Genomic DNA, 27480 nt, shown 5'->3' on the forward strand with positions numbered 1-27480 from the left:
GGAGGGAGGGAGGGGAGGCAGGCAGAGAGAAGCAGCACAAAGGTGATAGACAGGTAAGAGAGAACTTATCCTTTGACTGAGTAATGCCCAAGAGATCTGCTACTATATACAAATGTTGCACTTAGCATGCAATCTGTCCGTTACATCACACTTCCTGTATCACATTTTGATAGCAAGTCTCTTACAACTGTGTGGCTCAAATTTCATATTCACAAAATAGCAACAAAGGAAGATGTAGAGAATGTACGAATCAAGCACGAAGAAAAACAAAAACTACTAATAAGGACCTAAAATGATATTTAATAAAGATAATTTAAAGAATGAGCAGTCAGACATATCTACAGTTAACAGAAAGGAGAACCAAATCAAATCGCCTCATTTTTTGAACATTCCTTTTGCCTGCCATCTGTTTGTCCTCCAAGCTGAGTACTCCATACTGCAAATGAGGTTTGTAACATAATAGACATCAAAATTTAAAAGAAAATGATTAAATGTACCTAACCAGCACATTGTGTTCAAAATGTCTCCAGTTATGTTTTCCCATCTGATTTGTGCTGAGTTCATGGTGCTTCTTTGTACCATCAATCTCGGCTGCAGAAACTCAACAAGGTAACCGATACAGATTCCAGCCTGCATTTGTACCTACAACTTCCAGAATTTTTAATACTGTGGATTCTGGAAATCTAAAATAAAAACAGTAAATGCTGGAAATGCTCAGCAGGTCAGTCAGTATCTGTGTGAAGTGAAACTGACCTGAAACATTAACTCTATGACCTTTCGTCAGAACTGGAAAAAGACAGCTATATAACCGGTTTTAAGCAAGTGCAGGGCAAGGGGGAGGGGAGCAAGGAACAAAAAGGAAGGTTTGTGATAGGGTGGAAAGTTTAAAAGACGAAAGGGATGATGGTGCAAAACAAAATGAGATGGTATTGGGACAAGTAAAGAAACAAAAGTTGGGTCTAGAAGAGTTGTAACTAGGAATAGTGAAATCAACAGCTGCCGTCCAATAAAATGGGGATAGAAATTATGATCTGAAATTGTTGAATTCTGTACTGAGTTTGGAAGACTGTAAAGTGCCTAAACGAAAGATGAAGTGCTGTTCCTCGAGCTTGCGTTGAGCTTCGTTGGAGCAGTGTAAGAGGCAGAGGACGGAGCGATCAGAGTGGCAGTGCAGCAGAGAATTAAAGTGACAAGCGACCGGAAGCTTGGGGTCATGCTTGTGGACTGAACGGAGGTGTTCTGCAACGCAGTCACCCAATCTGCATTTGGTCTCCCCAATGTAGAGGAGCCTGAATAGCGAGCAGCTAATGTAGTATACTAAGTTGCAAGAAGTACAAGTAAATGGCTGTTTCACCCGGAAGGAGTGTTTGGGGCCCTGGACGGTGGGAAGGGAGTAAGTAAAATGGCAGGTGTTGCATCTCTTGCACGGGAAAATAGGGGGGGGGCGGGGGTATTGTCAGGCACGTAGGTGATGGAGGAGTGGACCGGGGTGTGACAAAGGGAACGGTTCCTTCGGAATGCTGAAAGGGGAGGGAAAGATGTTTGATGGGATCAGGCCAGAGGTGGGGGAAATGACAGAGGATGATCCGTTGAACGTGGAAGGAGATACCTACCCTTTTACTTCCTCCTTGTCCGGGTGCTTCACACCCAATGAATTACCTTTGCAGTGTAGTCACTGTTTTGTAGAGAACACTGCAGCCAATATGTGCATAGCAAGGTCTCACAAACAGCAATGAGACAAATTAACCAGTTAATTTGTTTCTGGTGCTGTTCGTCGAGGCATAATTGTCCAGGACACCAGGAGAACTCCTCTGCTCCTCTTCAAATAGTGCCGTGGGATCTTTTACATCCAACTGAACTGGCATTCAAAGGACTTGATTTAATATATCATCTGAAAGTTGGAACTTCTGACAGTGCTTGCTCAGTACTAGATTAACCTAGGTAAGGGGTGGCAAGCATATGGCCCACTTTCAACCAGCCTATAGACCAAACCTACTGGCTGTCCTTGCTGCTGATGGGATTTGAATTTGGACAGGAAGCACTGTTTGGCTAACCTATATCGTCAAGCCGTTGAAAACCTCGAATTAGATGCATGGACTGTCAATTTCTCATTCACCTGTGGTGAGTGAGGATTTGTAGTCGAGCTTCTCACTGTTGCACAGGCTGATTGCAAGCAAGGTTTGGAATGTACTTCACCATTTTGAAGGGGGCCAGGGAGATACAGCTATAAATGTAACTAATTTGTTGATCTTGCAGCTTTGTTCATAAGTTGTTTATAATGTGTATATAATTAGTAAAACATTTGTACAACACCCCTTTAAATTAGTGAGACCGATGGACTGTTCCTTGGCTGTAACTTCAATAGAAGCCACTGACTGCGTGGTGCATGGAGCCAACTAACTCTGATTTTCCCTTTAGGAGTGGGCTGTCTGCGAATGCGAAATTTTCTAATTCTGTTAATTGTGATAAGTAACTGATTGTTGGCCCAGCATCTTGCTGGAGGTTCCAAGGACCAGTACATTACTTTTTTTTTAAATGGCTATTTTATCACCTTTTCTCTTTTTCCCTGTTCTGACTAGGTTTGCTCAGCCATTGAAAGCGATGATTGATTGCTTGGTGCCTTTTTTTTATTGGGTGCATGCATGGACACTCATTCACCTTTAGTGCGCAGTCACTGGTTGTTGGAATTTTATATATAGCACTTTTCATGATTTAAGCACGTCCCAGAGCTCTTTACAGAAAATGAAGTACTTTTGAACTGTAGTTACTGCAATGTAGGAAATAAAATCTAAATGCAAGTAAGTACCACTATGGTCTAGCTTTATCTCTCTCTATTTTAAAAACACTTGCTGAATGTGACCTGCACCAAGTGCCAAGGTATTGGATTTGGCTCACCATATAAAATGAGTTAGACACCCCTGACCTAGAATATGTGCTTAAATCCTGGAGCAGGACCTGAAGATGATCATTATTATTCCTAATTTGAGCAGTCTTGCTTTGATCATTTAAGTGGTAAATGAACACCTGACTAAATCAATAAGGTCCTTTTAAACAAACAAACTGAAGAGACTTGCTATATGTAGCACAAATCCGTAACCCTGTTAATATGTTCCGATGATGTCAACTATGGGCAAACTAAGAGGTTTATACTTGTTAGCTTGTAGTGGTGATCCAGAATTTATAATCTATAATGGTTCATTTAAAAAAAAAAATATATATATACCTGCATGCAATAGTAGACTATCGTTTTTGTCATTGGTTGAAACTGTGATTGATTGGTAATGAAGACTGGGCTATATCTAGGAATTGAGGATAATTGGTTGGTTGAAGGAATTCTGACACTTTATGGCCTGTAATTTGCAGTCGGCGACGTAGCAAAGGCTCTTGCCGCTGGCCCTGAAGAAAGTGGCCACCGAGATATCTCAATTTTTGTAGCAAGAAGTTTGCCTTTTATGACATTCAATTGATTGCATTGCTCTGTCATGGGGATTTCCATGACATTAACAAACTGTCTAAGCAGCCAGTCACATTGAAGATTTCTCACAGCAAACCAGGAAATGAAAAGCAGCTTTTATTTGGACTTTTATAAAAAAAAAATATTAGAGAACAAAATAAAGATTGGGACTTTCATAGCGTGGTAAGGTGGAAGCTGAAATATCATGAACAATCAAAACTGTCAGCCATGTGGGAAGCAGGAGAGTTGGGATGGTGGGGGGGGTGGTTCACAGTGCAGGTAGTGTCGGAGCTGTGAATGATTGACCCCAACTTAAGGATTTTCGAGTTTAGATGCACATTCGATAAATCCTGAAGTTGCGATCAGTTTCAGAGGGGTAATGATGGTGAATGCTTGACAGTTCGCCGTCATTACCCACTGCAAATTCTGGGCCATTGTTGCTGACAAAATATGTTGTGCAGCCTTGTCCTTTATTTGACCTGCATGTTCACTTATTGTACAGTGTGTTAGTTTTCCATTACTAGTGAATTATTATCAGACATCATTTTAGCTTTACAAACATTTAAACCATGTCACTGATGCAATTAAATACTAATGTTAAAACCTAAATTGCACAAAATCAGTAATCCCTTGCAGCAGTTTGTTTCTAGCCTCGGCACACCATCGTAATACCCTATGCTTTACTTCAGGCTTAATTACATAGATTCTAGAAGCTTGTGATGCTACCTAGAGCAGTGTTGCCAAATAGAAATCACTGACTAGCCACAGATGTGACTCTGGTAACACTGTTTTAGCCACATGCACCATGCGCTGACACAATACAGATAAATGTACTTTATGTGTATATTTTCTTAACCAACCTCTATCATTTTGCATCTTTTTTTCAACGTTTGGAATTCCGGCACTAATTTATCAGACACAGCACATCTTAGTGCAACTTCTAGGGGCTCAATTTTCCCGGGTCATTTGCGCTGTTTATTTGGCGCGCGCCATTTTCTTCTGGCGGAATTATTTAATTCAAAGTTTCCACCTGGAATCTGCGCCTGCGTAACTGGTTTAGTAACGATTTTTGACGTTCCCTCATATCTGCGCCAGTTTTCAGCATTTTTCGCAGTTTGCCCAAAATGTTTTTATTCTAGGTCGGTGTATCTGGCCACTCCCGAAAAACCTTCTGGTGAGTTAACAGAAAGCAACGCACATTGAAATTGGTGCTGAAAGATGCCATTGTTTTTCATCAAAGTTTCTGGAGGGAGTCTCTAACACTTGAAACATCCATAATAATTAAAGTTCAACTTTTTTTTAACCTTTCAACGGAGCACATGGAAGTTGCTTGGATTTCTGAAGTTTTAATTTTTTTTTAAACTCTCGCCATAACCGAACGTCTTCAAGCAGGGCTGGAGGGGGGTTGTAGTGCCGGCCGCCAGAATTGGCCCCATGCCCGGGCTCGGGGTGGGGGGGGGCGCGCGATCAGAAGGCTTCTTCACTGAAATCCGGGGAGGGATGAGGGATGTGCCGATCAGAAGGCTTCTGCACTGCGCCCGGGGAGGGAGGTGACGATCGGAAGGCTGCTGCACTAGGCACAAGACTGCAATGAGTTTGGGTGGGGGAGCAGTCACAAGACTGCAGTTAGTTGGGGGAGGGGGGGGCAGGGAGAAGGGGAGAAGTCACAAGACCTGGGTGTGGTCCATCCATATAGACCTTGGGGAAAGAGAACAAAGAACCTGTCCTGCCTGCCTTCCTACCGTTTTGAGCTTGCAAAGGTAACATTTAATTCTGGGGCAATACTGATAATGCCATACCTTGAGCGAGCCTTCTGCATGATGGTACTACTTAGGAGACAATTGATTCAACGTCATTGCATGAGGAACATCAGAGCCCATAGGGTGCTGGGCAGGAGGCCTTATCCACTTTGGGTATATCGCGACAGGCATTCATACCTGCACCTGAGTGATGCAGACTGTGTCAGAAGGCTGTGTTTCTGCAAAGAAGTTGTAATTGTGATCTGAGAGTTGGTGAAAGCAGACCTGCAACCTAGAAGCATCAGGAGGACTGCTTTGTCAGTTGAAGTGAAGGTTACAGTTGCACTTTCATTCTATGCCTCCGGATCATTTCAAGCTACAACTGGGGGATGAATGCGCTATCTCTCAACATGCAACACATGTCTGCATTCAGCAGATGACAGCTGCAGTATATGCACGGAGGAATGACTACATAAAGTTCCCCATGCCCGCCCAAGCAATGTGTGGCAGGACTGTGGGCTTCTCCAGGATTGTTGGCTTCCCAAAGGTACAGGGCTGCATTGATTGTACCCACATCGCCTTGCGAGCATCTTTGGAGGATTTCAAGATGTACAGGAACAGAAAAGGCTTCCACACCATTAATGTACAGCTCGTGACGACATGCATCGCGTCGTGTTCATCCTGCATGAGAGCATTCTACCTGCCATTGAATAAATGAAAATATTACTTGCACAAACTACTTGACCAAGGTCCTGCCACTTTTACACTGGCCTCCAGATCTCGTGATCACCATTGCACAGTAATCTTCTGCAACTTGGTTCCAGCGTTTCTTCATTTCTTTGGGTGGAACTTTTATGTGACCCCTTTTGGTGGCCAGCTCCTGCCATCTGGTCTCAATTACAGTAACTAGTGCCTCCACTTCATCCTGCAAGAAATTCTTGGTCTTTGCACCACGTTGCATCTTGTATTGCTGCAGATCCGATTTTTCCAATGCTCTCACACCACTCCTTCTCTCTCTCACACACACAGCTGCCTCTTTAAAAATGGCCGATTGCCAACCCGGAGCTGTACTGTGCATACGCGTCCATTGATATACCATCAAATACGTCAATTATTTTGTTGCGCATGTGCAGTATCATTGTTCAGCGCAGACAGCAGGCTCTTCCCCCCCCCCCCCCCCCCCCCCCCGTGAGGTGACTGGACACGCTGCACGGCGCCAAATTTGAATTATACATTGGGGAAACTTTGGCAAAATATTTCTGCCGCGTTTCTGGCCTAGAAAAATGGGCCTAACTGACAATATGCTGGAAAACAGGCTTAGGAAAAATTGAGCCCTAGGTTTATGTCCAACAGTTGTAAGCTGGCTTCATCAGAGTGATTGCTGAGAATGTTGATTCGCACAACCAAGTTGAGCTAAATGCGGAACACAGTCTCCCGTTGGGAATTCACAAACTGTATATTAACCACATTTTGCTACATTTTCAGGGTAGACGGGGTCTTGGCCATGTATTCACTTCTGCATTAGTGGATCCATCTACCGTCCACATCTGTCCACTAGATTTTGCAAGTTCCCAATGTCAACGTGGAATTGATCTTTCTTGAACTGAACGGTCAGACTAAAACTGTGGCAATTAACAAATCTCTTCTCAGTATTTTCCCCCTGCAAATTTTGACGCCAAGCAGCATAGTGATCTCTCAAAATCATGGTCAGCTGCATATTACTGCAAATTTGGGACGTGAGTAAAGTCTTGGCTGTTGTATTGCTGAATGAACAGTTTCACCTTTGTCTGAAATTCCATAATATACCACACAAGGTCACAAACCGTTCATTTTCCCTGTACTTTCATGTTCACTTAATTCAGATGACTGTCAGTGAGCGAGAACAAATCACACTGCCAAGTGGTCAGAATGTGGTATGTTTATAGGGTTAGATGAAGGGGATGGGAGGAAGCTCTTGTGGAGCATAAACATTAGCATAGACCAATTGGCCCAAATGGCCTGTTTCTGTACTGTAAAATTGATGTAACTTTTGGTTAAAAATAATGTGGTAGGTAGTTTTCACCCTTTATTGATGTAAATATATATGTAATGTATTATTTTCATTACAATTCAAGTTTAAATATATTTGAATTGTGAGTATGTCATGGGAAGAATCTAGAACTTAAGGGGTCATAGTCTCAGGATAAGGGATTGGCCATTTAGGACCGAGATGAGAAATTTCTTCAGTTAAAGGGTTGTGAATCTTTGGAATTCTCTATCCCAGAGGGTTGTGAATGCTCAGTCGTTGAGTATATTCAAGGCTGAAATCGATTGATTTTTGGACTCTAAGGGAATAAAGGGATATGGGTATTGGGTGGGAAAGTGGAGTTGAGGTCAAAGATCAGCCATGATATTGAATGGAGGAGCAGCTTCGACATGCCATATTGTGTTCTTATACTTACATAGTTGATACTAGTAAAAAGCAAATTTAGGAAAAATTTCTTCACAACAGGAGGAGGCCATTCAGCCCCTCGAGTCTGTTCCACCAATTAGATCATGGCTGATCTTGTACCTTAACTCCATCTATCCGCCTTGGTGCCATAACCCTTAATACAGCAAAAATCAGAGAGGGACCCTGCTAGAGTATTGGAGCCGTAAACCCTGGAATCATTTAAGAAACAGGCTGCAAGTGGTGTGGGGATTACATCATCTGGATGGATGAATTAAGATGGGCAAATGATTCCCTTCACAACCATAATTAACTTGTGAATACAATTAAAAAGAATCGAAAGGGAGGATCATAACCATGGGTGAATTGACACCTGTTATCAGCAATGCTTCTGTAGTTCTGCCAACTTGCTGCATTCAAAGTATTTGTATTGCAGTAACACAATGCTATTTGTACAATTTGGAGTACAGCAGATCATTATTTTAAAAAAAAATGTAGGTAGTGTGTAGAAGATGTTGACTCACTGGCATATGCTTATGGGTTATTTGCTCACTTCATGATGCGTGGCTTGTGCTCACTCAGTGTTTTACTGCTGGGTGTTGCGCTTCTGAATGCTACTACATCCTCATCGTAGCTGTATAAAGCCTGCCCTCGATTGTGTTTGAAGTAATGAAAATGATGTTTGCTCAGAATGTAGTGGGAAGAAGGGAAACTAATGTTGCACAAGAATTGTGGAGTCTGACTCTGCTTATTCAACTCCACAATTTCCCCCCTTCTCATCCCCACCCTGGAGGCGGAGACATATGTTGGGGTACGGTTCCAGACCCACCCTAGAGTTGGTGATGCATACTGAGGTAAAGTGCTACAGGTGGCCGTAGTCCTTTGGACCTCACTCGAGTAACCATTCTTCACGTGTGAGCCTGGAGAGATTCAAAGCAGACTGTCACTCACTTGTGCACCCTTCCTCACCTACTTCCAGAAAATGTCATTTTCACTGCAGTCAACACAAATTGTGGCTGATCATTTTGTCTTTTTTTAATATGAACTGATTGTAGCCCAGGGATGCTGAGACAAATTCGTTGGCTGTTAACCTGTTGGAAGTGTCCTCTCTGCTGAGAAAATACTGAGTGTAGGCTAGGCTTTTATTTTGGAATGGAGGAAAGGGAGGGAAAGAGATAACCAAACGGGTTGCACTGATGGTGACTCATCATACTGTCTTGGTCACAGATGTATAATCTTGGAGGACCTACAGGTAGCCAGTCTTCTCAATTGGATTTAGATGTATTTTGTTGCACTTTTTAAAACTGAAAAAAGGAAAAATTAAAACTAATGCCTGCTGTTGCCTGTTTACTGTTAGGTGTCTCTGCTAAACCGTCTGGAGCGAGTTTTCCAAACATGTTTTCCTCCAGTGCCTGTGCTCAAGGTAACAGAAGAAGAAATCTCTTCCCTGAGACAATTGCTGCAGTCTGGATTTGAGGAGGGAGAGCAGGTCAAGGCAAACAATGGGTAAGGCTGCAGACAGTATATATGCATGAGGCTGAGGATTCGGTTTGAATAAATTAGGACAAACTTCACTAAATGCATTGAAGGTGATTAATCTTGTTACAGGTTGAACCTCCCTTATCTGGAACCTTCAGGACCTGACCTGTTCTGGATAAGGGATTTTTCCGGATGAGGGGTGGTCATGTTAAATTGGATGGTACAGCTACTGAGCAAGGGGATATCGGGGCTGACTGGCTTGGGGCTGGGAGTGCGGCAGAGAGATCATGATGGGGGGGAAGCAGGGTGGGGGGGGTAGATCACTGGGTCAGGCCAGCGATTGCGGGAATTGGCAGCGAGGAAAGACTTCAATTTGTTCATGTTGCAGTTCTGTGCTTGCGCCATCAGGTATAAGGGAGGTTCAACCTGTACCAATAAAGGCTAGATATAAATTGAGCTGATAAATTTCTTATAATTGTATGTCAACCAAAATGTTCTTTGTGTACTGTAGCAAAAACTATGCTGTTTTGAATAATCCAATAATCTACGCTAAAATGAATATAAAATAAAATCTGCAACACAAGTATGTTGGAGATCTACTGTAAATGCAATACTTAAGAGAAGCAATGGTTAACCTGCTGAGTCATGTATTGTGTTGTGCTGAATATCAGCCTTGTGATTTCTTGTGGGTTGTACAGGGAGTTGTTGGCTGTGTGGACTGAGCTGCAAGATGTGGAAGATGCTCATGGCCTGAGGTACCAGTGGGGCGGTTCCCACAGCAACAAAAAGCTTCTGATTTCCCTGGGAATTGATACCAGAAACATAGTAAGTTATGGGGTTTGGGGGGAAAAGTAGGAATTGCATTTCATTGAATTGTTTATTGTGCAATAAACCACAGCATAACACATCATTTGTGGCCTGCTTGGAACCTATTGTTTCCTTTTGAGGTAAACAGCTGAAAAATTAGGTTTGTGTTTATGCAAGCTCCTTTTCGTGTTAAAATGACTCTTTGTTTGTTTTATATGATTCATTCCATGAAGTGTCCTGACTGTTATGGGCAAATGAGTAATTCTGCAAACAATGTCCCACAAACAGCAATGAGAAGAACAATCGGTTAATATTTTTTTGGTGGTGTTGGGAAAAATAATGGGATCCCTACTAAAGGAAAAAATAGAACCTCTAGAAACCAAAAATATAATAATGAATAGTCAACATGGATTTTAAAAGGGAAAGTCTTGCTTGACCAACCTCATTGAATTTTTTGAAGAGGTAACAGAGAGTAGACAATGGTAATGCAATAGATGTAATTTATCTAGATTTTCAAAAGGCCTTCGATAAGGTACCCCATAATAGACTGATGAACAAGGTCAGAGAATGCGGAGTCAGGGGACAAGTAGCAGAATGGATAGCTAGCTGGCTTCAAGATAGAAAGCAGAGAGTAGGGGTAAACGGTAGCTATTCTCAGTGGCAGAAGGTGGGTATTGATATTCCACAAGGATCAGTGCTGGGACTACTGTTCACAATGTACATTAACAATCTAGACTTTGGAATCAAAAACACAATTTCTAAATTTGCGGACGACACCAAATTTGGGGGGGGGAAGGTAGTCTATACTGAGGAGGACTGCAACAAATTACAGGAGGACATTAATAAACTTGCAGAATGGGCATATAATTGGCAAATGAAGTTTAACACAGATAAATGTGAGGTATTACATTTTGGTAGGAAGAATAGGGAGGTCACATTACTTGGAGGGTGCGAGTCTAGGTGGAGTAGAGAAATGAAGCGATCGGAGTACAAATACACATCACTAAAAAATGCGAAACAGGTTATTAAAAAAAGCAAACCAAGCACACTAGGGTTTATTTCTAGAGGTACAGAATTGAAAAGTAGGGATGTTATGCTAAACCTGCATCGAACCTTGGTTAGACCACGCTTGGAGTGCTGCGTAAAGTTCTGGTCGCCATACTATAAAAAGGATATTAAGACACTGGAGAGTGTGCAGAGTAGATTTACAAGGATGATACCAGAAATGCGAGGATATACATATCAGGAAAGGATGAACAGGCTGGGTCTCTTTTCAAAAAAGAAGGCTGAGGGTTGACCTAATGGAGGTCTTTAAAATTATGAAATGTTTAGAGAGTGGATACAGAGAATATGTTGCCACTTGTGTGGAAGAGCATAACTAGAGCCTTTCAATATAAGAAAGTAACGAAGAAATCCAAAAGGGAATTCAGAAGAAACTTCTTTACCCAAAGAGTGGTGAGAATGTGGAAATCGCTACCACAGGGAGTCGTTGAAGTGAATAGTATAGATGCATTTAAGGGGAGGCTAGACAAGCATATGAGAGAAAAGGGAATCGAGAGTTATGCTGATACATTTATTTGATGAAAGACAGGAGGAGGCTCGAGTGGAGCATAAATGCCAGCGTGAACTGGTTGAGCCAAATGTCCTGTTTCTTTGCCGTATATCCTATGTACATAGTAGCAGCAATAGGCCATTTGGCCCCTCGATTGCTCCGCCATTCAATGAGAGAATGGCTGATCTACCTCAACTCCACTTGCCTGCTCTATCCCTGTATCTCTTGATTCCCTTAACATCCAAAAATCTATTGATCTTTGTCATGAATATGCTCAATGACTGAGCATTCACAGCCCTCTGTGGGGTATAGAGTTCCAAAGTTTCACAATCTACTGAGTGAAAAAATTTCTCTTTATCTCAGTCCTAAATGGCCGACCCTTATTCTGAGACTGACCCCTGGTTCTAGACTCACCAGCCAGGGGATTCATCCTCCCTGCATCTACCTTATAAGAATTTTGTACATTTCAATGAGATCACCTCACACTCTTCTAAACTCTAGGCAATATAGGCTAGTCTATTCAATCCCTCCTCATAGGACAATCCCCCCCTCCCTCCATCCCAGGAATCGATCTGGTGAATCTTCGCTGCACTCCCTCTATGGCAAGTATATCCTTCCTTAGGGAAAGAGACCAAAACTATATACAATGCTCCAGGTGTGGTCTCCCCAGGAAGGATATAATTGCAGTAAGACGTCTTTACTCTTATACTCAAATCCTCTTGTAATAAAGGCCAACATACCATTTTCTCTCTCCATTGCTTGTTATACCTGCATATTAACTTTTCCCAATCTCTCTCCATTTAAAAAATACTCTGCTTCTCTTTTTTTCCTACCATAACTTCACATTTCTCTACATTATATTCAATTTGCCATGTTCTTGCCCATCCACCTAGCTTTGTATCATCAGCAAACTTGGATATAGTATATTTGGCCCCCTCATCCAAATCATTGTTCTAGATTGTGAATAGTTAGGGCCCAAGCACTGATTTTTGCGCTACCCCACTAGTTACAGCTTGCCAACCTGAAAATGACCCGTTTATTCCTACTCTCTGTTTTCTGTCCGTTAACCAATCCTCAATCCATACTAGTATATTACCCCCAATCTCATGAGCCCTAATTTTGTTTAATAAGCTCTTGTGTGGCACCTTATCGAATGTCTTCTGAAAATCCAAATACACCACATCCACTGGTTTCCCCCTTATCAATTCTGTTAGTTGCAACCTCAAAAAACAAACAGATTTGTCAAACGTGATTTCCCTTATAAATCCGTGTTGACTCTACCCAATCTTATTATTTTCTAAATGGCTTTTACCACATCCTTAATAATAGATTGAAAGCTGCACTAGAGGGAGCAGCGTGCGGCGGCCCGGCGATGTCCCGGCCTGCAAGACCATTAGCACGTCGGGACCATCAGAGGGAGCAGCGTGCGGCGGCATACCACCGCAGGAGGCCGACGGCTGCGAAGCCAGGTCACTGATTGCAGTGCGGTCAGGCACAGCAGGAGGGGCGAAGGAGCGGCACGAGTTTGTAGAAGGACGTGACCGGGTCTCAGGAGAGGCGTGAGTCTGCGGCCCAGAAGAAGCGAGGGCCCAGGGGCAGCACGAACCAGCCCACACTGCAATATGTGTGCACGCTCGGTCCGTGCAGCAGAGCTGGTCTCCAGTCGTCTTTGGTAATCCTTACCACTGGACCAAGACCTAGCTCTGTCAAGCCCGTGTGGTGGCTGGTGTGCAACGGTCACCACGTTTTTTTAAAAAAAATCCATGCACAGGCATCTTCCACCCTCCAAGATGTAGTTCTGGATCTGTAATATTCGGTCCTTCATTGAAACACCTGTGAACTCATTCCTTTTTGGCGTGGAAGCAAATCATCCTCGCTTCGAGGGACTGCCTATGATGATGATGATGATATAGATTCTAGCATTTTCCCTACTACTAATTGGTCTGTAGATCCCTGTTTTCTCTCTCCCTCCTTTCTTAAATAGTGGGGTTACATTTGCTACCTTCCAATCTGCAGGTACCATTCTAGAATCTATGGAAGTTTGGAAGATGACCACCAATGGATCCACTATCTCTATAGCCACCTCTTTCAAAACCTGAGGATGTAGGCCATCAGGTGCAGGGGATTTATCGGCTTTCAGTCCCATTAATTTCTCCAGTATCAGTTTTTTACTAATTTCTTTCGGTTCCTCATTCTCGCACGGTTTCTAGCAAGTTTTTTGCGCCTTCTTCCATGAAGACCGACACAAAGTAGTCATTTAATTTCTCTGCCAGTTCCTTATTCCTCATTACAATTTCTCCTGTCTCAGCTTGTAAGGGATCCGCATTTACTTTTAAAAAATTTTCTTCGTTACATACCTATAGAAGCTTTTACAGTCTGTTTTTAATGTCTCTCGCCAGTTTACTCACATTCTATTTCCCCTTTATCAATTTCTTGTCCTCCTTTGCTGAATTCTAAAATCCTCCCAATCTTCAGGCTTACTATTTTTGGCAATATTATAAGCCCTCTTCCTTTTGATCTAATACTATCTTTAACTTCTTGGACCACTTTTCCTGTGGAGGGGTTTTGTTCCTTAAAAGAATATATTTGTTGTAAATTATGTATTAATTCTTTAAATGCTATCCACTGCTTGTCTACCCTCATACCTTTTGAATGTAGTTTCCCAATCTACCTTAGCCAACCCACCCCTCATACCTATGTAGTTTGCATTATTTAGATTTAAGTTCCTACTTTCGGATTTAACTAAATCATGTTCAAACTCAACATAAAATTCTGTTATATTATGATTACTCTTCCCTAAAGGCCCCTTTACTACAAGCTTATTAATGAACCTTTTCTCATTGCACAATACTAGATCTAAAATAGCCTGTTCCCTAGTTGGTTCCTCAACATACTGATCTAGAAAACAATCTTGTATACATTCCATAAATTTGTCCTCTACAAAACTACTGTTTGGGGGCTTTAAACAACTCCCAGCAATGTTTCCTGCCCCTTGCTGTTTCTCAGCTCTATCCAAACTGATTATACTACTTGATTTTTGGAGCTAAGATCCTTTCCCTCTACAGTCTTTATCCCATCCTTTATTATCAGTGCTATCCTTCCTCCATTTCCATTTTGCTTCCATATCTCTTCTGAAAGTTAAGTGTCCTGGAATATTTAGTTCCCAACAGTGGCCACTTTGCAACCTCGTCTCCGTAATGGTTATTAGATCAAACTTACTCATTTCTATCTGCATTTTAATTCATCTAATTTGTTGCGAATGCTTCGTGTATTGATATGCTTTGACTTATTTCTATTTGTCATCGTAGTCACTGATGCCTTATTACCTTTGTTACTCTCTCTGTCCCTTCCTGACCCACTCTGCTTATTTTTACCTAAAACTCTGCTCTGCTCTAGAGTCTTGACATTTCTCTTGCTTGTAAATTTACTTTCCTGAAACCTCCCTCCCCCCGCTTCATTAGTTTAAAGCCTTGTCTACTGCCCTCATTATTCAGTTCGCTGGTCCCCGCCTGGTTTCCCAACGGAAGAGCTCCTTCTTTTCCCAGTACTGGTGCCAGTGCCCCATGAACTGAAACCACTTCCTCCAGGGATTATTACCTTTGAGGTTCTGCTTTTTAATTTGCATCCTAGCTTCTCAAACTCCCTCAGCAGGATCTCATTCCTGGTTCTACCTATGTCATTGGTTCCTACATGGACCATGACAACTGGATCCTCTCCCTCCCACTCCAAGTTCATCTCCAGCCGCGAGGAGATATCTTTAACCCTGGCACCGGGTAGGCAACACAACCTCTGGAACTCCCTGTCACAGCAGCAGAGAACAGATTCTATCCCCCTGACTATACTGTCGCCTACCACTACCACATTCCTTTTCACTCCCCCCACTTCAATGGCATGTACCACGGTGCCATGGTCAGTTTGCACATCCTCCCTGCAGTTTTTTCCCTCATCCATACAGGCAGCAAGTCCTTGTTATCTGTTGGACACAGTCAAGGGCTGAGGCTCCTCCATCACTACCTCCTGGGGCCCCATACCTGCCTCACTCGCAGTCACACCCTCCTGTCCCTGACCATTGAATAATTTTAAAGTGCTATTTGACCTAAAGGGTGTGACTGCCTTCTGGAACAAAGTGTCCAGGTAACTCTTCCCCTTCCTATGCCCTGCAATGTCTGCATCTTGTACTCCAGCTCAACCACTCTGAGCCGAAGTTCCTCGAGCTGCAGACACTTACTGCAGATGTGGTTGCTGGGGATCACTGCTATCTACAAACTCCCAGATGCCACAGTTACAGCACACCACCTGCCCTGCATGTCTATCTAACCCTCTTTATTTGATTAGTTTATTAACTATTTTTTTATTCATTATTTTAGTTTTATTACTTAATTGGTTTAGGTACTAATTTAATAAGTAATAGCAAATTAAAGTTATAGAAATTTACAGTTTCTGAGCTAAGCTCTCTTGTCTTTGAAAACTGCCATTAACCAGAAGAACATGTAGTTATGACTCAGGTTTAACATCTCTTTTGGAGTTTGATCATTTTGACAGTACAATAGTTCATCAGTACTGCACTGAAGTTTCAGCTTCAATTATGACCTCAAACTCCGCATAGAGCTCTAACCCACAATTGAGTGCAAAAACTGCCATCAGCTGAGCCAAGCTGACACAGAGCTAATGCAATTTAGCAATTTATAGGTGAGCAAGGTTGTACTTTAAAAAGAAATCTGTGAAGCTTTCACATAGCCAGTCATAGAATTGGAAAGCTGTTTATGCATCAGCTTGATGAGATTCAATATACTTCCTTTCCTAAATGTTTACATTTTGATATTTTCTCTTCATACTATAATTAATAAAGTGACACATATGATTAGAATTGTTTCTGTTTCAAAAGTTGTTTACAGGGCAGAGGAAGCAGCCTGTCATAGTTCCTGCATATGCATCTGGTCTGGTAAGTCCAACTTTTGTACAGTTGCTTTACTATTTCATTTTACTCAGCTTTATTTTAGCTTGTATACATGGTGGCACGATGGGCAGAACGACCTCCTTCTGTGCTGTATAGTTATACGTTTCTATGATTTTTGATTTCCTAAACAATACAACATTTTGGCAAACATATTGCAGCAGACGCAACAAATTTCATCTGATTGGTGTTTCAAATCTATAATACCTGTCATTTGTCTGTCCTGAGGCGGGGAAGGGGCCGGTGGCTGGGAGCACATGGACTGAGTTGGGATCAATGGGCGATCGGGTCCCGCCTGGCCTTGCAACCAATCGGGATGGTGAGCGATGGCACAAATTTTAGCACTTTGCTTAATGCTGGGTCTGCTCCAGTGAGGAGGAGCAGTGGATGTGGCAGGGCCAATGGGCATGGGGGGGGAGGCAGGGCCTCTCAGTGCATTGCTGGGGGGAGAGGGGGAGGGGATGGATGGGAAAGAGAGAGAGAGAGAGAGTGGGTGGGTAAGGAGGCGAGGGAGAGGGCGCGCGGGTCGGGGGATGGGCGCGCGGGTCGGAGAGGCGGAGGGCGGGCGAGGGGGGGGGGTGCGGGTCGGAGGGAGGATGGACATCAGTGGTGATTCTATCGACAAAAGATGATAACGGTCTAACTAGTACTATTGTAATAAAGATAATAATTTGACCACAAATGTTTTACGGGTGTCTGCTAGTGTTAAAATAAATCAAATGCAGAAACCCTCTTAACACTCTAACTTCAAGGTAGATTTGCTGTCAACAAAGAAAATGACTTAACTAACAGCACAGTAAGTGCCAATATCACATTGTGTAAATTGCTTCTTGGTGTAAAGTAGATTTGCTTACCATGTTTATGTAAAGCTATCCATTCTTTACGGTGGATTTCAATTTAATATGAGCTGATTTCCAGAATATTCATGATAATTGATAACCGATTCTGTGGTTTACTTAGCTATGCACACAGTAAAGCATGGGTGGAAATTGATTGTCATTCTTGCTCTGGAATTGCTTGATTCCCAAATTCTTAATATTTGAAAAGCAAAAAAAAATACGTTTGCAGTTTGAATTCTGTTCAAATTCAGTTTGCAATTCTTAAATGCTCATAGATTGTGACCAAATTGTTATTAGCTCTGTTCTTATCAGTAAATTAAAACAGGTCACTCATCATTCCAAAAACATTCATCCAGCTCATCGACACAGTGAAATGAAATTGGCCCATTGGTTATAAATCATCCATGCCGATACAGGTAGCATTGCAATCTGCAGTGATGGTGCTCCATCCTTGGACCACTCTCCGACACCAGCACAAATGGGTCTACTTGATGCCTGCTAAAATTGTTTTTTTTATAATTCTGCTACTGCTTTTTACAAAGAATGAGCTCAATTTTCCCCAAAGCTTTTTTTTGGCGTACTTGAAGAGTTACGCCCGTTTTTTGGGGGCCCAAGTATGCCCCCAAAAAAAAGTTCTAAGTTTCCCCGTTGGATTTCATAATTTTGGCGTGGCCTAACCTGTCCTTTAGTTTTGGAGTTGGAGTCTTGATCTGCGCCAAAAAGATCGCATTGCCATGGTAACCGGGGACACAATGCGAGCTGAGGCTGCAAAGTGAAACGTACAGCCAGCTCGCAACACATTAAAACATATTGCATCATAGAAACATAGAAACAAGGTGCAGGAGTAGGCCATTCAGCCCTTCTAGCCTGCACTGCCATTCAATGAGTTCATGGCTGAACATGCAACTTTAGTACCCACTTCCTGCTTTCTCGCCATACTCCTTGATCCCCCGAGTAGTAAGGACTTCATCTAACTCCCTTTTGAATATATTTAGTGAATTGGTCTCAACTACTTTCTGTGGTAGAGAATTCCACAGGTTCACCACTCTCTGGGTGAAGAAGTTTCTCCTCATATCGGTCCTAAATGGCTTACCCCTTATCCTTAGACTGTGACCCCTGGTTCTGGACTTCCCCAACATTGGGAACATTCTTCCTGCATCTAACCTGTCTAAACCCGTCAGAATTTTAAACGTTTCTATGAGGTCCCCTCTCATTCTTCTGAACTCCAGTGAATACAAGCCCAGTTGATCCAGTCTTTCTTGATAGGTCAGTCCCATCATCCCGGGAATCAGTCTGGTGAATCTTCGCTGCACTCCCTCAATAGCAAGAATGTCCTTCCTCAAGTTAGGAGACCAAAACTGTACACAATACTCCAGGTGTGGCCTCACCAAGGCCCTGTACAACTGTAGCAACACCTCCCTGCCCCTGTACTCAAATCCCCTCGCTATGAAGGCCAACATGCCATTTGCTTTCTTAACCGCTTGCTGTACCTGCATGCCAACCTTCAGTGACTGATGTACCATGACACCCAGGTCTCGTTGCACCTCCCCTTTTCCTAATCTGTCACCATTCAAATAATAGTCTGTGTCTCTGTTTTTACCACCAAAGTGGATAACCTCACATTTATCCACATTATACTTCATCTACCATGCATTTGCCCACTCACCTAACCTATCCAAGTCACTCTGCAGCCTAATAGCATCCTCCTCGCAGCTCACACTGCCACCCAACTTAGTGTCATCCGCAAATTTGGAGATACTATGTTAAGTCCTAGTTCGGGTGGTCAGCTGCATTCGACAATAATCGAGTCAGATACCTTCAATCTTTACGTCTTTATTGAAGCAGCTTCGGACCTGTTACCAAACTGCCAGCACAGAGTCTACAGATTCCGGGGCAGGCAGACAAAAGGTCTGCCTATCCTCACAGACGCATCCCTTTTATTCTTACAAACCAAAGGAGGTATGGCCTGCTTCATCAATCACAGTGTGTTACTAGGGCTTCATGAATTGACAGCCTGTTTATCTTTAGAACACTTTATGCTTTTACGAGCGGAATTGCAACAAGCAGAATTGCTCAGGGACACCAAAACCTCCTACGTTTTAGGATAGCTTGGCTTAATCACGCGAAGCAAATGTGCACCTTATCAAGTCATGGCCATAAACCTTTGTTTATCAGTGATAGTCACACAAGCTACTTTGTCCACTACTTTCTCACGGGAAACCAAGTCTGTCTGTTATTTTCTTATTGATTCCTAGAACCATTTTATTAACCCTTTCATGATTCTTCCACATACATTCACAACTACATTTAATCCCCTCGTCTAAATCATTAATGTACAATGTAAACAGCTGGGGCCCCAGCACAGAACCTTGCGGTACCCCACTAGTCACTGCCTGCTATTCTGAAAAGTACCCATTTACTCCTACTCTTTGCTTCCTGTCTGATAACCAGTTCTCAATCCATGTCAGCACACTACCCCCAATCTCATGTGCTTTAACTTTGCACATTAATCTCTTGTGTGGGACATTGTCGAAAGCCTTCTGAAAGTCCAAATATACCACATCAACTGGTTCTCCCTTGTCCACTTTACTGGAAACATCCTCACAAAATTCCAGAAGGTTTTGTCAAGCATGATTTCCCTTTCACAAATCCATGCTGACTTGGACCTATCATGTCACCATTTTCCAAATGCACTGCTATGACATCCTTAATAATTGATTCCATCATTTTACCCACTACTGAGGTCAGGCTGACCGGTCTATAATTCCCTGTTTTCTCTCTCCCTCCTTTTTTAAAAAGTGGGGTTACATTGGCTACCCTCCACTCCATAGGAACTGATTCAGAGTCAATGGAATGTTGGAAAATGACTGTCAATGCATCCACTATTTCCAAGGCCACCTCCTTAAGTACTCTGGGATGCAGTCCATCAGGCCCTGGGGATTTATCGGCCTTCAATCTCATCAATTTCCCCAACACAATTTCCCGACTAATAAAGATTTCCCTCAGTTCCTCCTCCTTACTAGACCCTCTGACCCCTTTTATATCCGGAAGGTTGTTGGTGTCCTCATTAGTGAATACCGAACCAAAGTACTTGTTCAATTGGTCTGCCATTTCTTTGTTTCCCGTTATGACTTCCCCTGATTCTGACTGCAGGGGACCTACGTTTGTCTTTACTAACCTTTTTCTCTTTACATACCTATAGAAACTTTTGCAATCCGCCTTAATGTTCCCTGCAAGCTTCTTCTCGTACTCCATTTTCCCTGCCCTAATCAAACCCTTTGTCCTCCTCTGCTGAGTTCTAAATTTCTCCCAGTCCCCGGGTTCGCTGCTATTTCTGGCCAATTTGTATGCCACTTCCTTGGCTTTAATACTATCCCTGATTTCCCTTGATAGCCACGGTTGAGCCACCTTCCCGTTTTTATTTTTACGTCAGACAGGAATGTACAATTGTTGTAGTTCATCCATGCGGTCTCTAAATGTCTGCCATTGCCCATCCACAGTTAACCCCTTAAGTATCATTCGCCAATCTATCCTAGCCAATTCACGCCTCATACCTTCAAAGTTACCCTTCTTTAAGTTCTGGACCATGGTCTCTGAATTAACTGTTTCATTCTCCATCCTAATGCAGAATTCCACCATATTATGGTCACTCTTCCCCAAGGGGCCTCGCAGAATGAGATTGCTAATTAATCCTCTTTCATTACACAACACCCAGTCTAAGATGGCCTCCCCCCTAGTTGGTTCCTCGACATATTGGTCTAGAAAACCATCCCTTATGCACTCCAGGAAATCCTCCTCCACCGTATTGCTTCCAGTTTGGTTAGCCCAATCTATCTGCATATTAAAGTCACCCATGATAACTGCTGCACCTTTATTGCATGCACCCCTAATTTCCTGTTTGATACCCTCCCCAACAGCACTACTACTGTTTGGAGGTCTGTACACAACTCCCACTAATGTTTTTTGCCCTTTAGTGTTCTGCAGCTCTACCCATATAAATTCCACATCATCCAAGCTAATGTCCTTCCTAACTATTGCATTAATCTCCTCTTTAACCAGCAATGCTACCCCACCTCCTTTTCCTTTTATTCTATCCTTCCTGAATGTTGAATACCCCTGGATGTTGAGTTCCCAGCCCTGATCATCCTGGAGCCACGTCTCCGTAATCCCAATCACATCATATTTGTTAACATCTATTTGCACAGTTAATTCATCCACCTTATTGCAGATACTCCTTGCATTAAGACACAAAGCCTTCAGGCTTGTTTTTTTAACACCCTTTGTCCTTTTAGAATTTTGCTGTACAGTGGCCCTTTTTGTTCTTTGCCTTGGGTTTCTCTGCCCTCCACTTTTCCTCATCTTCTTTCTGTCTTTTGCTTTTGTCTCCTTTTTGTCTCCCTCTGTCTCCCTGCATTGGTTCCCATCCCCCTGCCATATTAGTTTAACTCCTCCCCAACAGCACTAGCCAACACTCCCCCTAGAACATTGGTTCCGGTCCTGCCCAGGTGCAGACCGTCTGGTTTGTACTGGTCCCACCTCCCCCAGAACCGGTTCCAATGCCCCAGGAATTTGAATCCCTCCCTGCTGCACATCTGCGCTATCCTGCAATTCCTACTCTGACTAGCACGTGGCACTGGTAGCAATCCCGAGATTACTACTTTTGAGGTCCTACTTTTTAATTTAGCTCCTAGCTCCTTAAATTCGTTTCGTAGGACCTCATCCCTTTTTTTTTTTACCTATGTCGTTGGTACCAATGTGCACCACGACAACTGGCTGTTCTCCCTCCCTTTTCAGAATGTCCTGCACCCGCTCCGAGACATCCTTGACCCTTGCACCAGGGAGGCAACATACCATCCTGGAGTCTCGGTTGCGGCCGCAGAAACGCCTATCTATTCCACTCACCATTGAATCCCCTATCACTATCGCTCTCCCACTCTTTTTCCTGCCCTTCTGTGCAACAGAGCCAGCCACGGTGCCATGAACTTGGCTGCTGCTGCCCTCCCCTGATGCGTCATCCCCCCCCCCCCAACAGTACTCAAAGCGGTGTATCTGTTTTGCAGGGGGATGACCACAGGGGACCACTGCACTACCTTCCTTGCACTACTCTTCCTGCTGGTCTTCCATTCCCTATCTGGCTGTGGACCCTTCTCCTGCGGTAAGACCAACTCGCTACACGTGCTACTCACGTCATTCTCAGCATCATGGATGCTCCAGAGTGAATCCACCCTCCGCTCCAACTCCGCAATGCGGACCGTCAGGAGCTCGAGTTAAAAACACATTAAAATATATTGCAGCAACTGGCCTCCAATTATTAAAGCCGGTCCTGCCCTTAGCCCTGGCCGAAGGGTTTGCCGGTCTCCTTCCCTTCCCTAGCCTACCACAAGTCCCTTGCCTGTGCCGGTCCAGCTCCCGCCCCCCCTGCAGCCCCGAATGTCTTGCTGGTCCCCGCTCCTAGCCCTAGCCGAAGGGCTTGCTGGTCCCAGTCTCTTTCTCCCCCCCCCCCCCCAGCCCCCGAGTGCCTTGCCGGTCCGATCTTCTCCCCCTCCCCTGGAGTCCCGAGTGCCTTACCGGTTTCGCTACCCGCTCCTAACCCTGGCCGAGTGCCTTGCTGGTCCGATCCCTGGCCCCGAGTGCCTTACCGGTCCCGCTCCTAACCCAGGCCGAAGGGCTTGCCGATCCACTACCCCGCCCCATCCCAGGCCAACTAGCCTCCTCCCTCCCAGTCCCCGCATCTAACTACACTCAAGGCTTCCCCTCAGCATCTCTCTTTTCCTTCCACCCCACCTCTCTCTCTCTCTCTCTCTCTCTCTCTCTCTCTCTCTCTTTCCCTCTCTCTTACCTTTGCTGCTGCTGCTGCTGCTGTCCGGGCATCTGCTGCACTTACCTGCGCCAATTTCCTTACCTGCGCGATTTCTTTAATTCTCCGGAAGGTTTTTCTGCAAAGACCACATACGCTGGCCTTAACAGAACTGGAGTAACACTCAGCTGGCCAAACTTGCCTAACTGGCCAGAATTGGTGCGGGTGGCAGGTTTCGCCCCCTTTGGCTGAAAAAAAAACTTGCCTAACAAAAAAACTGTAATGGAGTTGCCCTGGTGCAAATTGATTGGGGAAACTGTGGATTTTTAACTTAGGCCAAAAAAAGCAGCCTGCTCCAAAAAAAACGGCGCAAATCACTGGGGAAAATTGAGCCCAATGTGTTACAATCTAAAGAGTGCAGTGTTCAATGGATTTTCTGGAATCGGTAGTTGGGGAAATCGAAAATTGTTTACATAGGTGTTACAGATAACCCAGTATATCTTTCATTTGTTACTAATACTTGTATTCATTTGGTGAGAACTTAAAAGGTAAATCTTGCAACTGCACGCTGCTAACTTGGGGCCCAAGTTTCGGCCTCAGTTGCACCTGATTTTTTGGCGCAACTGGTTTGGAACGGAATATCTTAGAAATTCAAATTCTTGGCATTTAATTTGCTCCAGTTCTAGTCAGTTAGAACAGTTTCACTTTGGAACAGAATTTTTTTTTCAAAAGGGGGCGTGTCCAGCCACTTACACCTGTTTTCAAAGTTTCGGCAGTGAAAACTTACTCCAAACTAACTTAGAATGGAGTAAGTGAAGATTTTTGTACGCTCGAAAAAACCTTGTCTACGCTTTAGAAAATCAGGCGTAGGGAATGGGGGGTGGGGGGGAAGAGAGTCATTAAATTCTACAATCAATCCTTAGTTATACTTCTACAAATGTTATACAAATAAATCCAACCTGAATAAAAATTTATAAGCAAAGAAAAGATTAAATAATCCATGTTCCTACCTGTGTGAAACACGAGCGGCCTTCGAGCTGCTGTGCTTCAGGCAGGCCTTTCATGTTGGAGACAGGCAGGGGTGTGGCGTCAGTGTCTCGACGGCAGCCCCAACAGCGGCAGCAAGCAGCCTTCGAGCTGAGCTGCAGTGCTGCAGGCAGGCCTTCATTCTGTTGGTGGCTGGCCGGCAGCCGAAGGATCAACACCGGAGGCACGCAGCTTTTCAAGGGGGTTGAGGCCATTCGGCCACTCTTAAGGGGAGGCGTCAGTGGCACGAAGGCAGCCGAGTCCTTTTAAAAATGGCCGAGTGCCAATGTTTGTTTGACACTGCGCGCACGCTCCAACGCGCACGCGCGGGGTTGCCGGCACCACGTTGGCTCATTTAAATTGGACCCGCCCCCCACTACTTACAGAATCGGCGCGAGTGTTTGGCTCCGCCCCCTGCTGTGAAGAGCGCGCCGTGCCAAGCTGAGATCGAGCTCCGAGGAACTGGAGAATATCAAAGTTTTTTTCTAGTACACTTTTAGGTGCGAAGAACAGGCGTCCAGCTCGGAGGTGTGCCGTTTTCGGCGCGGGCCGAAACTTGGGGCCATGGATTCTCACATGTAGGGAGCACGTAATTGGGAAATTGTTTGCACAGCTACTTTGCATCTATGCTGCTGGACAGAAAATCATGGGCTTGGGCATGTACAATTTCCCAATTATGCACTTCCACTAAGTGAGGCTCCTTGCCAGGAGCATATAATCACAGTATTTGCCAAAGTATACTTTGTTTATGTACCTTAATTTTGTGTTGATTCAGGGCATGTTGGAACCCACCAAAGAACCAGTAAAACCAATATCAGCTGCAGAGAAGATAGCTTCAATAGGTCAGACACCAACCGCAAGTGTTACACCCTCAGAGATGAGTACTTCTACATCTGATCAAACCCAGGTAATGATAAAGCACCATTCTGTTTCCTCAATTAAATTATATATATCTCCATTTATAGCCTCTTGCTTGTAAATAACTCTATTTACCAGTTAGTAAGTTGAGGGAGAAAGATTGACCAGGATCATTTTGCCCTACAGCTTGTCTGCTGCTTAGCTTTTAATAAAAATATGTAAAGTTCTCTTCCTATTCTTTCCATCTCACCATTTTTCTGAAGTTTTGTTGTATCACAAACTTCCCCTGGTAAGAAAGTAACTGTTTTTTGTAGCCGACGGCGAGAATGATTTGGGTAACTGATCATCCAACTCTCTGTCCTCTTGGGGAAATAGCTTATTTGAGAACTCTGCATAGTAATGAGGCAGAGGTTGGAAACCTGAACATGTGGAGAGCTTGTGTGATGTATTAAAAATTCCGGTGGCACTTTTTGCCACCCCACAAAGCAATTAAGATGAAAGTAAATAATTTTTGCTGTATACCAATCTTGTATGACAATTCATTTGCATTATGAATCAAGGATAACAGGGCAGAGGAGATGGAGTGCTAGTTCATTCTATTCATGAACAAAGTATATCAGAAAGATTTACCTTAAATTGAACTGCATGGTTTCTCAAGTTTATTTTAAATAATCTATATAGGATCCTTATTTTTAAAAATGAGGTCATTATAAATACAATTGCTTTAGCATTATTGTAGAATAATGGTCTCAATTTTATCAGAACTACAACAACTTGCATTTATATAGCACCTTTAATGTCAAACTCTGCTTTATAGAGGAGTAATCAAACAAATGGGTGCTGAGCCAAAGGAGGAGATATTAGGAGGGCCAACAAACCATTGGTCAAAGGTGTGAGTTTTAAGAAGGATTTCAAAGGAGGAGAGGGAAGTGGAACAGTGAAGGGGTTTAGTACCAGGAATTCTACAGCTGACAGCATGGTCAATGGTGAGCAAGGGGAGGGGGCAATTATAAAAGGGTAAAGCCAAGGACAGAGAGTTTGGGGTGGAAGGATGTTTGTAGGGCCGGAGGAGGTTAGAGATAGGGAGGCAAGAGGTCATGAAGGAATTTAAACATCAGGATGAGAATTTTAAATTTGTTGCATGGTTGCCTGTGCGCCAAATGGATCAATGATTGTGGGTAATGAGTGTGTGTGACTTGGAGCGCAGCAGAATTTTGGATCTGAAGTTTACGGATATTGGCAGGCTGACCAAGAGAACATTGGAAGAGTGGAGTTTGAAGGTAACAATTTGTGGCAGATGCCAAAGACAATCTTAGTTGATCTTACCAATGTTTATCTGGAGAGAATTGTGGCTTATCCAAAACTGGATGTCAAGCAAGCAATCTAACACACAGGCAATGGAGGGATTGAAATGGGAGTGGAGAGTAAAGTTGGGTGTTGTCAGCATATATATGGTCAAGGGGCAGCATGTAGTTGAAGGAGGAGGGTGCCAAGGATAGATCCTTTGACTGCTCCAGAGGTCATATGAACATAAGAAATAGGAGTAGGCCATATGGCCCTCGAGCCTGCTCCGCCATTTAATACGATCATGGCTGATTCAATCATGGACTCGGGTCCACTTCCCTGCCCGCTCTCCATAACCCCTTATTCCCTTATCATTTAAGAAACTGTCTATTTCTGTCTTAAATTTATTCAATGTCCCAGCTTCCACAGCTCTCAGAGGCAGCAAATTCCACAGATCCGCAACCCTCAGAGAATAAATTTCTCATCTCAGTTTTAAATGGGTGGTCCTCTTATTCTAAGATTATGCCCTCTAGTTATTGTCTCCCCTATCAGTGGAAACATCCTCTCTGCATCCACCTTGTCAAGCCCCCTCATAATCTTATACGTTTCGATAAGATCACCTCTCATTCTTCTGAATTCCAATGAGTAGAGGCCCAGCCTACTCGACCTTTCCTCATAAGTCAACCTCCTCATCTCTGGAATCAACCTTGTGAACCTTCTCTGAACTGTTGCCAAAGCAAGTATATTCTTTCTTAAATATGGAAACCAAAACTGCACGCAGTATTCCAGGTGTGGCCTCACCAATACCGTGTACAACTGTAGCAAGACTTCCCTGCTTTTATACTCCATCCCCTTTACAATAAAGGCCAAGATTCCATTGGCCTTCCTGATCACTTGCTGTACCTGCATACTGACCTTTTGTGTTTCATGCACAAGTACCCCCAGGTCCTGCTGTACTGCAGCACTTTGCAATCTTTCTCCATTTAAATAATAACGTGCTCTTTGATTTTTTTTCTGGCAAAGTGCATGACCTCACACTTTCCAACATTATACTCCATCTGCCAAATTTTTGCCCACTCACTTAGCCTATGTCCTTTTGAAGATTTTTTGTGTCCTCCTCACACATTGCTTTTCCTCCCATCTTTGTATCGTCAGCAAACTTGGCTATGTTACACTCGGTCCCTTCCTCCAAGCCGTTAATATAGATTGTAAATAGTTGGGGTCCCAGCACTGATCCCTGTGCCACTCCACTGGTTACTGATT

At 43.6% G+C, this 27480-nt stretch overlaps 1 protein-coding gene across 6 annotated transcripts in view; it reads left to right on the top strand.

The window, feature by feature from the left end:
* Positions 1–27480, top strand: part of LOC139273194 (aftiphilin-like) — a 74143-nt gene that overhangs the window by 23589 nt on the left and 23074 nt on the right. For 5 of the 6 annotated variants that reach the window (XM_070889769.1, XM_070889774.1, XM_070889771.1 and 2 more), the window contains exons 3-6: positions 8979–9127; positions 9799–9925; positions 16345–16401; positions 24851–24982. In XM_070889769.1, the coding sequence (XP_070745870.1) occupies positions 8979–9127; positions 9799–9925; positions 16345–16401; positions 24851–24982 (465 nt within the window). The other variant, XM_070889773.1, reaches the window with a different exon arrangement.

Source organism: Pristiophorus japonicus, chromosome 9, assembly GCF_044704955.1.
Source record: "Pristiophorus japonicus isolate sPriJap1 chromosome 9, sPriJap1.hap1, whole genome shotgun sequence".
Classification (NCBI taxonomy): domain Eukaryota; kingdom Metazoa; phylum Chordata; class Chondrichthyes; family Pristiophoridae; genus Pristiophorus; species Pristiophorus japonicus.